The sequence below is a fragment of the Xyrauchen texanus genome, chromosome 1 (assembly GCF_025860055.1).
Source record: "Xyrauchen texanus isolate HMW12.3.18 chromosome 1, RBS_HiC_50CHRs, whole genome shotgun sequence".
Taxonomy (NCBI): Eukaryota; Metazoa; Chordata; class Actinopteri; order Cypriniformes; family Catostomidae; genus Xyrauchen; species Xyrauchen texanus.
The window spans coordinates 61,768,003-61,783,026 of record NC_068276.1 but is presented as its reverse complement, the minus strand read 5'-3'; the positions used below and the strand labels follow the sequence as shown (position 1 = coordinate 61,783,026).

The window sequence follows — 15,024 nt, the reverse complement described above, 5'->3', positions numbered from 1 at the left end:
TCTTGTTACAATGAAACGCTTGAAGTTTGTCGGATAATGACAAGATTTTAAAAGTATCTAGAGGAGTTATCTAGTAAACCCAATGTTATTTGTGTACAGGAGACATGGTTAAGACCACATGTAGATTTTAGACGAGTTGGATATGATTGTGTTAGATATGATAGGAGGGATGGTGTAGGGGTGGATGTGTAACATTTATTACAGAAGATGTTGCATTTAGAGAGATAGGAACAGGAAATGAGCAAGAATATATAATCATAGAGATCTGGACAATGGAAGGAGAGCTCATAATTATTCATTACTATAATCCTTGTAAGAAATTAGACCTGAGTAGTTTAATGCAAATGGAAGGAATGGATGGAAATAGGAGAGTGATATGTGGGATTTGAATGCACATTATGGGGAGGAATAAAAACAGATGTAAACGGAGAGGTGATTGAAGAACTGTTAGAGGAAAAGGACATGGTTTGTTGAAATGATGGGAGATTAGATGCACATACAGGGAATATGTCAGTATTGGATTTAACTTTGGTGTGGAATAATTTAGCAGGGAAATGTGAGCGGGATGTATCATATGAAACATCAATCGGGAGGATCATTATCCAGTGTTTTGTACAATATTACTACAGGGAAAAAACAACAAGGAAAAACAATGAGGAAATGGATATCTGACAGGGAGAAATGGGAAGAGATTAGTTTTATTTGTGAGAGAGAAATGGACAAAATGGATTTAAATGAAGATATTGAGGAGATTGATAATAAATGTAAAACAGTATTGATTGAATCTGCAAATGAATCAATTCCTAAAAGGGAAATGAAGAGAAAGGTGGTCCCTTGGTGGACAGATGAATGTAGTAGAGTAGTTACAGAAAGAAATAAAGCTCTAAGAATATTAAGAAGAACTCTCAAAACTGAATTAAATATAAGCAAATGCAAGCAAAGGTTAGGAAAATTATAGTACTGCAAAAAGACAAAGCTGGCAGATGTTTTGCAATCTTTGGGGGGAGGTATGAGCCATGATTCAAAGTATGAGAGGAATCAGAAGAGAAAGGAAATATCCTGTTCTGAAGGTGGGAAAGGCAGAAATGATAGCAAAGGCACTCATTGACATCCACAGCTCAAATAACCGAACTGAAGAGGGAAAGAGAGGAAAGGAATTAACAAAATCAGAGATGGCATGAAATGAACAGCTCAATGGATTCTCTGTTTACTATAGATGAAATGAAGAGGGCAATAGCAAGAGCTGGAATAACATCTCCTGGGAAGGATGAAATTTGTTACATAATGTTAAAACATTTGGGTGTTTTGGCATCTATAATGCTGCTAGGCTTTTATAATAACATTTGGAAAAAAGGAAAGTTACCAACTGGATGGAAAGAAGCAGTGATTATTCCTATTAGGAAACCAGGAAAGAACCATCAAATCCAAAGAATTATAGATCAATAGCTTCACATATAGGAAAGATAATGGAAACTATGATTACGGAAAGAATAATACAGATTAGCACTGGGTTCATTCCCCAAATAGCAAATCATCATTAATAAGAGACTGCAAATCGACAGCAACACAAAATCCAAATATTTGAGCCATTAATCTTAGGTAGGACCCTATAAACTAAATATTTACAGAGGCATCGGGGAGTAAGTGATGAAATAAAAAAGCAGACTCATTTAATAACATCAATGAACTCATGTTTTGACATTAGCCATCAAGGAGCTTCTGTAATAATTTAGCTATCTAGGAAGCGATTTCTACATTACTAGATATTTTATAATTGAATAGCGACATTGTTCTCCATTCTGATGGTTGATGTGAACATTAACTGAAGCTCCTGACCTGTATCTGCATGATTTATACATTACACTGCTGCCACATGATTGGATATTGCATGAATAAGTGGGTATACAGGTGTTCTTAATGAAGTGATCATGAGTGTAAAATAGTTGATTTATATGAGTTTATTGTTTTATGATTATTGATCATCGGTGGAGGACTTTTGAGTTCATACATGTGGAAGAATATTTCAAATAATGGTCTGGATTCAATGAAGCTCGAACAGAACGGTGTTTTTATCTGATTTACTCATTGTGAGATTGAGGGGGGTTTAGATTTGGGCAGTAATTGGGATGGATGGATCTGAAGCGCTGCAGACAGTCGGTCAGAACTGTGTGTGATATTTATTTGAAGAGAATCACCAGTTTCCAAGTTCAGTGAGTTTACTGAAGATCACTTTGTTGGGCAAACATGTGCGGATCTGAAAGAAATTAACACATTAAATAAACCAGTAACACATTCTTATTTCACAACATAAATACACAATTGAATAAATAACAAACCTTTTATGTCTACATTGACAGAACAAAAGGTATAAAGCAGTTAAATGACACTGTTGGGTGATTTATTCTTCATAAGCACACAAGGTGGAGCCACTAAATCATGAATATCTGAACACCAGCAGATGTGAACATTATAACTGACCATTGCTAAATGACACAATCTTCAACACAACACCTCGGATTGCATTAATCACTAATAAATAATAGTCTGCAATACAGATGACCGTCATTTCACTTTCTGTAAAGATCCAAACTCTTCAAACGAGAACATGTGTGACTCTTAAAAGAGTGTTTGTGTTAATGGAGGACACAGATGTTATTGGACTTGGAGCTGGTGTATTTGGTGCTTTGTGCCTCAGACACGGCGTGTTTGTGCAGTTCAGCGGGCAGCAGCAGACGCACGGCGGTCTGGATCTCTCTCGATGTGATGGTGGAGCTTGTTGTAGTGAGCGAGACGAGACGCTTCACCGCCGATGCGCTCCAAGATGTCGTTGACGAAAGAGTTAATGATTCCCATCGCCTTGGAGGAGATCCCGGTGTCAGGATCAACCTGCTTCAGGACTTTATACATGTAGATCGCGAAACTCTCCTTCCTGGACCTCTAAATGCTCCAGTATATTTTCACACTGGAGACAAACAATAAACAATCATCACGGAAATTCACGATTGATTTCATTGGACACATTCAGCATTCTCGAACTTCAGAACAGCCAATCAGGGGCTTCTAAATGTTAATCCCGCCCATCGCCTCGTGATGGACAACTACCATCACCAACATGATTCAGTTCCTTTATTCCTCTTAAATTCCTCTTATCATTTTGTTTTATTCCGATTTAGAAAATGAATGTTCAATATTTGTCAAATGTACAACAGATCAGAAGACTCGTTGACAATGAAATGATCCGTCAGTGGGATTGAAGTGACTCTTAAAAGAGTCTCCGGGGTTGATGTGGGTGACGTCACTGTAGATTTAAGCGCGTTATCCGCGAAACCGGCATTCCCAACAGACCGACCAAATAATCCTCGCTGGACTTCTGCAGGATCATGACAGCGGAACTCCGGAAGCGCAGATCCGTCTTGAAATCCTGAGCGATTTCTCTCACCGGACGCTGGAAAGGCAGTTTGTGAATCAGCAGCTCAGTGGACTTCTGATAACGGCGGATCTCTCAGAGCCACGGTACCGGGACTGTAACGATGATGTTTCTGGACTCCACCGGTGTCTGGAGCGCTCTTACGGGCGGCTTTAGTAACGAGCTGCTTCCTCGGGGCTTTTCCTCCGGTGGATTTACGAGCGGTCTGTTTAATTCTTGCCATGACTTCAACAATCTCTTCTCTGTTCTTCACAGGAAATGCAGATGATCGTTACACCGCTGCTTTATAAAGGCTAGTTCGAGCACGCGCTCAGTGTGGGGAGGGTGAAGAGGCTTGTGATTGGCTGATATGGACTCTACGCATCACAGTTGACCAATGAATGAACGGATCATCTTTTCAAACAAGCGACGGCAGTTTCCCGCTCAAGATCTTTAGTTCAGTTCATCTCTGTGCGCATGACACAGATGCTTCATTTTACACTCGTGACGTTTCATTTTTTATTTAAACGAGTAGTCTTATGAATGGTAATAACGAATACCTTTATAATAATATAAATTTATGTTTTTAATTACAATATTCACAAAATATTCTTAAATTAATTCATTGTTACACAATTTTGAAAATACAAATTAAATTAAGCAATCTGATCTCACTTTTAACCCATCATCAACAACCCAAAGAAACAAACTGTTAATTCACAATATTAGTATATCATCCCTCGGGAATATTTTTATACCGTCTATCCTGCATTTGTATTTTATTTAGTCTAAACTGTTTGTGCATGTTATTAAATACACTATTGATGTGCAGATTAAATCATCTATATTCTACATTTGCACATATACAACTATCATTACTTCCTCAATCATGATATCTGTATTTTAAAGCTGACACTATATTCCTTCACCCACATTTTTTTTATATATGAAAATTTTCCTTTAATACAAATCTTGCTATCGTTTTCACAGGAGTATAAAGACATCACTCTCTTACAGTTCAAGTGTGACTCTTAAAAGACTCTTTGGGTTTATATGAATCAGACTTTAGTTCGTCTTCTTGGGCAGCAGCACAGCCTGGATAAACAGGAGCACCGGCACCAACATGCGTTGTGTAGTCTCCTTTGCGGAGCAGCCTGTGCACACGAATGATGGGGAACTGCAGTCCTGACCTGGATGAACAAGTTTTAGACTGTCATGGTTGTGTAAGCCCACAGGTTTGCTCTGTTTGTTTTGTCATTTTCTCTCCCTCATGTTTCTCAGGCGCAGCATGAACGGTGTTTCCATGGAAACATTCATTGTTCTCAGGGCAGCGTCGATCATGACACTGATTAGCTTATTGAGCAACACCTGTTCCAGCCTGATTTCACTCCCTACTTATGCCCTCATGTTTCTCTGTTTCTTCACCAGATGATTATATCAAGTTGAGTGCTCACCTCGCTCTCTTTGTTTATCTGGTCCTGTCCTGTCACTGTGTTGTTTGCCCGTGTAGTTCGTGTTGTGGTTTGCCTTCCAGTCTTTGCTGAGTTTCAGCCTGACAATCCACGGAGGAATTCCAGTCTATGCCCGCGTGCCAGGGATCTACACTTCTGCTATTACTGGTATTGTCCGCTGGACGTCTCTCACATTATCTAACTTGTAACGAGGATTCTTCCAAACTTCTTCTGACTTCCACGACACACATACTCCGCTGGTGAACTCACTAATCACTACTCTCTGCACGGTGGCGATTAATTAATTTCTACATAATATTGTGAATAAATATTTTTGTTTGTCACTTTTAGTCTTTTCTCACTCACTGAATTTGGCACTTAAAAAGCATGTAATAAGTGTGTAATAAGGTAAAGTCAATCACTCAACATTCAGAAAGTTGTTTGAGTATTTCATTGATGCACATATTTTCACTGGATCTGTTGCTATTTTAATTAAAATGTCTAAAAACAAAGTGATTTAAATAAAATTTTAAATGTAATACCTGCTTGTGGTGTAAAACATGGAGAGCTTTTAATTTTCTAGTAATTGCATGTGTAATCGGTTCTGGTCAGCTCGAGCGGGACTCGAGCGCTAACAAAGAGGCTAAAGGCCACGTATTTTTGCCATGTTGTTGTTTTTATCATTATCACCATCTTCTCTTCACATGTGACTTTCATTCTCACTCTGTTTTCACAGTTTTTCTGTTTGTGTTTGTTTCCAGGAACTCAGAACATGTTGTGTTAGCAGATCTGATGCAGCAGTTTCACTTCTTTAATATCCTGATACTGAGAGAGTTTAAGAGACTGTTGTGCTTCAGACCTCCTTTAGAGGAGAAATTAACATGTTTTATATCTTACTGTGAATCACAGACAGTCTGAATTTAATTCACTTCAGAGTCACTTTTGTGTCTGATTCAGTCGACATGATTTGCATGTGTGTGTTTAGATGTTCATGTTCAAGTCTTTACTCAAATTAAAGAGGAACATCTTCAACAGCTTGAATGCACCAAAAGTTGTTCTGCATGCATTGGTCTGTAGACTCTTGGCATCACCTCTTTTATTTCTGTCTCTGAAGTGTGAAATGATGTTTGAACACAGGAAGGGTTTGGTTTAGACAGACAGCACAGTTTAAACTGATCATTAAAGTGACAGTATGGAGTCCAGTGTGCTGCCTCTTATACTCTGTGAGTGTTTTATTATATTCTATATTATCTTCTGTTATTTCTGTGTGTGTGAAACACATGATGGTGATGTGTGTGCACAGGTCTATACTGTAGATTTACTGTCTCAGTGTTCATGTATTCTTTATTCTGTTCATATATAAATAATGTTTGGTGTTATAGTGATGATGAGAGTGAAGACTGCAGTTATTACTGTGTGTTACAGATCAAATGCATCTGTCTGTGTTCATGTGAAAGATGATGGACTTGTGTACATGTTGAACTTTGATGTGTTTCATCTCTTCATATTTTATATACTTGTATCTTATTTTATAGTAATAATCTTTGGATTTTCTGTTGATTAAGACATATTTCTGTTTCCGTGAGTTGGTGTTGTGTGTGCTGTATCTTTAAATAGACTCTCTCCATCTTGAGCTCTCAGATCGCTCTCAACTTCTCTATTAATCTACGGTCTGTCTGCTGTTCTTATTGAACATGTTTGAGTAATGTGCAGGAGGCACTATTGTTGTAATATTGTCTTCATTATCTGAATGAGAGTCTATAAGCAGAAACTTTGCAAAAAGTTGGTCAAAAGTTCTGTTATATAAACTTTGTTAATACTTCAAACTATTTTCCTGTAATGTATCAACAAAGGGGACAGGAAGACCGGGGCCGTATGTTGCATTGGTGATGTAGGCGGTTGACAGGCGGGGCCACACAAGAGGATTTTATTATTGTTTCTAAGAAGTGCGCCATCTGTCTCTTGCTCGCCATGTATGTCTGTGTGTAAAAAGATCATCAGCTAGAAATTCTGTTATTTAAGTACACTTTTAAAAACTGTGAATTATTGAATAGAACAGCTATTTCAACAGACACGTGCGTTGCCAACTGAAAATGTTGAATATATCAAGAAAATCAAATAGGCTATACCACATATCAGGGAAATTTAAACTAACATGACTGATAAATTTACACCATGATGGAAATTTTACAACTGGGTCCATCAGATAATTGTAGTGCAACATCTGTATTGAATTGTGTTGTGTTGAATTAATGGAAATGCTTCTTTTTATACTTTCAGTGCTGATGTCTAACAGCTATTCTGCACAAAGTCCAGGTAACTCATAATTCATAAATATATTGTTGATTTTTATTCATGATTTGAAGTGTAGTGAACAAGATATATAATTAATAATATTTGTGTTGGCACATCTTCACACATTGCATGATGGTCTGAGATCAGGTTGCGTATGTGTTTAGTTTCTTATGCAGCAAAACCCTTTGCCATAATTTATTTCATTCATCTTTGTATCATTCAACCTTCTATGATATTCAGTTATTTTATATATATATATATATATATATATATATATATATATATATATATATATATATATATATATATATATATATATATATTAAATTGAATAAAAATGTTTTCCTATCTGTCTCTCACTGAAAGTTGTGTCGATGTTGTGACACTAGGGGTCACTCTTGAGAGCCAGAGACACCTCTGATATTTGATAAATGGCCAGTTATAATTTTCGAGTGGTATTTGTATGCCACTCTCCAGAACATATGGGTAAAGGAGGGGCGTGCATACCTCTTATTCAGATTTCTCTTGAGCTGAATTTCCCATGGCTTCTATTTTCACTTCTGCTGGATCCTTACCGTATATTCTATAGAGTATTTTCCTTCTAATAGATTATATTCTAAAAGAGCTGCACACATCGGAAAGTCTTTTTAAAGACACGGCTTTTTGAAGATGCCCTTCAAATTGTGTGTTATTCCTGGATGCGGTCGATATCTCTCACCTTCAGATGGCCACGATCGTTGTCTTTCGTTCCTGGGTGCTGCCCACGCTTGGACATATTTTCATGTCCTCACTGCGAGGACATAACAAATGCAACGCTATGGTCGCGGCTCGCTTTAGTTAGAAAGCACGTCACCCCAGCGGCTCCCTGCCTCGGTTCTCCTACCTACATGTATGAGGCCAGCCGGCGATCACTGGGGGCAATTCGGGGACCACAACGGGACCACCTCCACGGGTAAATTCCCACGGCCCTCCCATTACTTGGCACACTCGTTTGCTCTGATTAGGCGCTCGATTGAGTGCGCTGGCTCGTCCCAAAGCGAGTTCGACCTCTTGTTTGTTGCCCTTGAAGGTGATGAGCTCTCGGCGCAGTAGTCGGGAGCGGGCTCATCCAGTCTGGCGTGGAAACCTCGCTGTGATTCCCCTCAGTCGTGGTCGCCCAGTCAAAGGTGGATGCGGAAATGATGGACATGCTTTCCGGGCCGCCGCTGAGGGTCAGGCTAGAGTGGAACTCTCCGCTCTCCCCTGAACTCTCGCAACTTCGATGATTGGTATCTGGGCTTACAGTGCCACTCACTAGCCCCACAAGATCACATTTCAAAGGTGGGAGGCACCTTTACTGCCCGGTCCTGATCTTTCAGTTCCCCACTCTCTCTACCCTCAATGGCGGAGTGGCCAGGGGTTACTTGGCGATGCCCCCAGTGGACAAGGCACTAGCAATGCACCTATGCCCGCAGAGCACCGCCACCTGGTGCGGGAGCCCGAGCTCCGTCCAGGGCCAGTAGGCTTACGTTGTCCCTGACAGCTAGGGCCTACGGTGCTTACCAAGCTCAGCACATGCCACCCCTGCAGGGCTATGAGCCCATTCCACCAGGAGTGTGGCGGCCTCCTGGACTCTGACCAGTGGGGCTTCTCTAACAGACATTTGCAGAGCAGTGGGCTGGGCCACACCCAACACCTTTGCGAGATTCTCCAATATCCGGGTTGAGCGGTTTAATCCCGTGTCTTAGCAGGAATGAACAGGTAAGTCCTGGTCATCCGGCCAGGTATATTGCATGCACATAGCACCTTTCACCTCCCTTGAGCTGAAGATGTGCGTTGTCAATTCCCAGTAGCATTCACAAATGTGTTCCCTGGTTGACTTTCTCCTACTAGAAAGTGCTGTTCGACACTCATACTAGCGTCAGGGGAGGTTATGTGCTGGCTGGTTGCGCTGGCTATGCGGCACACAGTAGTCTATCCAACTTGCACCGCCGATCCACGTAACAATGTTCAGCTAGTTTTGCTGTTTTGTAGGGGACCCCTAGTGTCACTACATCGACACAACATCGAGTGAGTGACAGATAGGGAATGTCCTGGTTACTTCCGTAACCTCTGTTCCCTGATGGAGGGAACGAGATGTTGTGTCCCTCCTACTACAACTCTGAACTACCCGCTGAAATGGCCGGGACCTTATTCTCGGCTCCTCAGCACAAAACCTTAATGAGCGGTATTCCCATATGTTCAGGGAAGTGGCATGCAAATACCACTCGCCAATTCCCATTGGCCTTTTATCAAAGATCAGAGGTGTCTCGGGCTCTCAAAAACGACCCCTAGTGTCACAACATCGACACAACGTCTCATTCCCTCCATCAGGGAATGGAGGTTACGGAAGTAACCAGGACGCTTATTTTATCAGTACTGAGACAGTACGGTGCCTTTTCCTCCATTTGCCATTTGAACATATAAAAATATAATTGAGCTAGATTCGAGTAGTCATTAAAAAAAAGGTCACTTTTGGTATTCCTTGTGAAAATTGACAAGGGAGTGAAAAAAGAGTGAAAAACAGAGCAATGTTTTTATCTGTCAAACACAGTCAATAAGTCAGCAACAATGCAGGAAAAAAAAACAGACAGAAATTACAGGGTGAGACTCTAAAACATCCTCAATGCAAAATATACACACACACACACACACACACACACACACACACACACACACACACACACACACACACACACACACACACACTCATGCTGGTGCAGCTATCACTATGAGGAGTCTCCATAGACATAATGATTTTTATACTGTACAAACTATAGAGTCTATACCTAACCCTCACAAACAACTCGCTGCATTTTTAAATTTTCAATAAAACATTGGTTTTTTTTAAGCGTCTTAAATTATGGGGACACTAGAAATGTCCTCATAAACCACATTTATGGCATAATATCCTTGTAATTACCAGTTTGTAACCTTAAAAAAAAGTCTACTTAAACCTGCCCTCACACACATACACACACACATTAACACACACATATTTGCAAAAATAAATAAAATACTTTAGAAAGCTTGAAATTGCAATTGTTTTGGAAATGTTTCTTAGTTTTTGCAGTTCATTTCTGTTTCTGTTGTGACATGTTGTTCTGTGTACACACATGAATACGCTGTTGTCAGCGCTCTCTGGATTAGTTTCGCGCATGCACTCTCACTCACAGATACACACGAAGGAATGAGTTAGAGTTAGGAATGTTTTTGTGTCCGTCTGCTCAGTTTTGGTTTTCCTGTGTAAAAACGTGCTAGATGAAAATCCTTGACTGCTGCTTTTCACTGTTTCTTCAGCATCTCCCGCTGGACCGCACATTATTAGACAAGTTTGTTCTTTTGTGCATTTCTTATCCTGAAGAAAATTCTCTTATAGCAAGTGTAAATATCTTATATGTTGTTTCTCAAGTAAATGTATCAAAGGATCTTTAGACTATTTTAAATGGAAATCAAGACAAAAACACTTGATAAAAATAGGATTTATTTTACCCCCTTTAATTCAGTGAATGTCATTTAGAGGTATATTTAAAGGATAATTTTGTCCTCTTTATGGTTAATAAGCACGTTTAATAAAACCTTTCAAGTCGGGCAGAAGCTGAATAATCAGTTAAGAGATAATGATTAATCGCTGCAATAATCGCAGAATAGTCGAATAATCATTAGATTAATCGATTATCAAACTAATCGTTAGTTGCAGCCCGAAGTTACAATACTGTTAAAAATGTTACAGTATTATAAATATCTCCAGGTGAAAGTAACAGGAATATATTACTACAGTATACAACAACTCCATCAAATAATAATATTAATATCATATTATAATGACACAACAATAAATAATCGTTGGGTTATAATAACTAATAACAACTGAATTACTAAATGAATTTCCTAAAGGTAATTTGGGGAGGAGCGAGTCCATCTAATCTTTCAGTTAACAGCCGGAGTATATAAGCAGCTCTTTACCTGTCTTCAGTCTCAGCTGTTTCCAGCATCCCTCCACCTCCCGTTCATTCAAATAAATATTAATAAATAAAAGTGGTTTGTACAAATATATGCAGGTAAATATTGCTTTTATATCACTGTAATGTAGAAAAACTGGAAAACTTGCATTAATTATCTTTAACAAGGTTTTTTTTCATAAATCTTTTGAATGTACTTTTCTAAAACTGATAGGATGAATTTAAAATTAAGATTTAAAATCAGTTTTATGTATTTTTTTTTTTTAAACAAAATGAAATTTTCAAAAATGGGTCCCGGGTTATTCAGTTGCTTGGGACCTCAGAAATTGACAGACAAACCTGTTTAGACCGGGTTCAGAGAGAGAGAGAGAGAGAGAGAGAGAGAGAGAGAGAGAGAGAGAGAGAGAGAGAGAGAGAGAGAGAGAGAGAGAGAGAGAGAGAGAGAGAGAGAGAGAGAGAGAGAGAGAGAGAGAGAGAGAGAGAGAGACTTTGACTAAAAAATAATCACATAAATATGAGTGTAGTTTTTACAAGCAGCATTTCTCAGATATAAAATTGCAAACAATCATCAAGGACAATATCACATACACACTGGTTTACTCCCCATTTATGTTTGAACATTTGCAAGTTGCTTATCAATTTATAGTAGCTAAACTCTATATTAATGCGGGATTTTATTAATCCCTTTAGTATTAACATTACATCAGTTGAACCCTTTTCATTCATTTTATTTTTTCTAGATAACCATATAGCCATCTTTGCTTGCCCGAATAAATAATTTAATAAAACATGACTCTCCATTCTACTTCTGCTGTACTTTGGTCCATAAATAAACCTTGCCGGTGTAAAAACTTCCCTAGGGTTTGGCACCACTCTTCTACTTTATAAAATAAAGGTTGCAGTCTCGCACAATTAAGAAAAAGGTGAAAAACAGTTTCTTGTATTCCACAAAAGGACAACCCTCCCCGACCTGAGGATCCAGGTGTGCTCTGTGTCTGTTTGTGGCTATTATACCGTGCACAATCCTCCATTGCAGGTCTCCAGTTCTTTTCTCAATAGGAGGTTTGTACAAGGTCCTCCAGCAGCCTTTAGGGGAATCACTTGGTCCAAAGATCTCTTGCCATTTTGATTCTCTCACACTCGAAGCTGAGGAAGATGTGACACCTTTACACACAATATATAGACGGCTTTCTTTCCAGCTTTTCTAAAAAACCCAGCTGGGGTGTTTTAAAAGAAAGCAGACCATTCTCTGTTTCTTGCCAATCAGGAGAGAAAATTAGATCTGGGAAGACAGAAGTTTCTTCCTCTCTAAAAGATGTCTCTAGGGACAGTCTATATTCTGGTGGTAAAAACTCGTAAAAATGAGTCAGCAGTCTCTCTACCACCCGGACTGATCTTATGTTTAGTTTTGAAGCTAAATTGTCGGCAGAAATCCATCCTTCCTCAGGAATAAAATGACCAATTTTGGTAAAATTTGCAGTCCACAATGCTTTTCTGAGTGAATCTGAATTAAAAAGATCTAAAACCAGTGCAGAGTTAAAAAACAGTGGTTCTTCTCTCAGCCATAGTCCCTTCATCTCGTTTTGCTCCCGAGAGAAACTGAAAAGAGTCCATGATTTTAACATTGATCTATAAAATGATGTCAGTCCAGACAGGTCTAGTTTTGTAGTATCCATAAGGAACAAGTGCCGGTCAAATTCCATGTTGCCCGCTCTTTTCAGGAGGGCACAGGCTATCCCAGCCCAGCTTACATCTTCCCCATACAAGAGTCTCTGAGCTGCCTGGAGTCTGAAAGCTTTGACTCTGGATCCAATGTCGACTAGTCCCTGTCCTCCTTCCTGTATCGATAGATAGAGCACTGGTGCCTTCAAACAGTGCTGACCAGACCAGCAAAAGTCCACCAGGTGCTGTTGAATTTTCCTTACTAGGTCATCTGGAGGCTCTAGAACCATCATTTTGTGCCATAGGGATGATGCAACCAGGTTATTACATACCAGGATTCTCCCCCTGTAGGACAGCTGGGGTAGCAACCATTTCCAGTGAGACAACCGAGCACACACTTTTTCCACTAAACCCTCCCAATTATTTTTCTTATAATCATCTGTCCCTATAAATACCCCTAGATATTTAAAACCTGTTCTCCCCCACTGCAGCCCACCAGGTAGTGACGGACTATTAAAAACTTGACCACACCACAAAGCGTCACTTTTTTGCCAATTGACTTTGGCTGAAGACGCTTTCCCATAACACTCCAAAGCATTTTCTAAACATTTAACATCACATTGGTTTCGAATTAAAACTGTGACATCGTCTGCATATGCCGAGAGCTTGATAAAACACTTAAAATCCAAGGTATTGATCTGTAAACCTGTTAACTCTCTTCTTAACCTACACAGCAGAGGCTCAATGACTATGCTGTAAAGTTGTCCTGAAATAGGACAACCTTGCCTAATACCTCTATTGACCTTTACAGGAGTACTGAGGCCACCAGCTAATTTAATCATGCATGTGGCTCCAGCGTACAACAATCTTATTTTTGAAATAAAATTGTCCCCAAAACCAAAAGCCTTTAAGGTATCAAAAAGAAAATTATGATCAACTCTGTCAAACGCTTTTTCTTGATCTAATGACAGAAAACCTATATTGGTATTATTAAAAGAAGTAAAATCATAAATGTCTCTTACCAAATGTAGATTATCTATTATGGATCTATTTTTATACATTATGACTGATCAGTGTGTATAATTGTATGCATTAAACCATTTACCCTATTGGCCAGACATTTAGAAAAGATTTTATAATCGGAGTCCAAAATTGCTACAGGTCTCCAGTTCTTCAAGAGAGTTAGGTCACCTTTTTTGGGGAGTAGCGTTAGAACTGCCCGCTGACAACTCAAAGGAAGAATTTCTTCCTTAATACATTTTTGGAGAGCCTCAAAATACTCATGTCCAATAATATTCCAAAGAGATTTATAGAATTCACCAGTAATCCATCCAGTCCCGGTGTACGTCCTGAGGAGAGTCCCATAACAGCAGCTGTAACCTCTTCAAAAGTGAGTTCAGTCTCTAAAGATTGTTTGTGTTCTGCTGTTAACACAGGAAGATCTTGAGTTCATCTGGGGTATCGGCAGCGTATAACCTAGAATAAAAATCCACCGCAATTCTGCGCATCTTTACTGGGTCTGAAGTATTTTGTCCATTGTTATCTTTTAATATGAGCATCTGCTTTTCTTGTCCAGCTTTTCGTTCCAAGTTAAAGAAATATGAAGACGGTCCGTCCATGTCTCTTATTTTTAAAAAACGACTTCTTATAAGAGCTCCTTTAACTTTTTCCTTTAAAAAGGAGCTCAGTTGATTTTTTTTTTCAGTCCACAGATCGTGTAGATTACCATCAACAACATCATTCATGTTCATTTCAATGTCCGTGATCTCTTTTTCCAGACACTCCAAAGTCTTTTTCAAAACCGAGGAATGAGATGTATATTGTTGACAATAGCTTCTTATATGTACTTTAACCAATTTCCCACCATTGAATAATATTTTCATAAAAGCACTTTTCACTTTTCCAGGTTTCCCAAAAAAATTTAAAATTCTCACAAAACTGTTTGTCTTCTAAAAGTTTAACATTAAAATGCCAGTAATAACTTGTATGTTTTCTTTCAGTCAAAGCACATTCAATAGTGATGAGTTTATGATCAGAAATAACTGTTGGGGTTGTAGATGTATTGACAATCTTATTTCTTAAATGATGTGATATATAAAACCTGTCTAAACGTGCTCCAGAAATACTGCCATTGTTAAATTTCATCCATGTATACTGCTGAACTGATGAGTTATGCTCTCTCCACACATCTGAGAAATTAAGATTTTTAATTATATTAGCTAAGCTAATC

At 38.9% G+C, this 15,024-nt stretch overlaps 1 protein-coding gene and 2 pseudogenes across 1 annotated transcript in view; all 3 read right to left on the bottom strand.

Moving 5' to 3' along the window:
- Nucleotides 1–1,969: 1,969 nt before the first annotated feature.
- Nucleotides 1,970–3,114, bottom strand: LOC127645726 (histone H2B-like; annotated as a pseudogene).
- Nucleotides 2,759–3,670, bottom strand: LOC127649543 (histone H3-like; annotated as a pseudogene).
- A 754-nt stretch (nucleotides 3,671–4,424) lies between these two features.
- Nucleotides 4,425–15,024, bottom strand: part of LOC127645715 (uncharacterized) — a 54,131-nt gene continuing 43,531 nt past the window's right edge. Inside the window, exons 11-12 of the mRNA XM_052129384.1 lie at nucleotides 4,861–4,984; nucleotides 4,425–4,591 (exon numbers count right to left, since the gene is read on the bottom strand). Coding sequence (XP_051985344.1) covers nucleotides 4,425–4,591; nucleotides 4,861–4,984 — 291 coding nt within the window. The remainder of the gene's footprint in view (nucleotides 4,592–4,860; nucleotides 4,985–15,024) is intronic.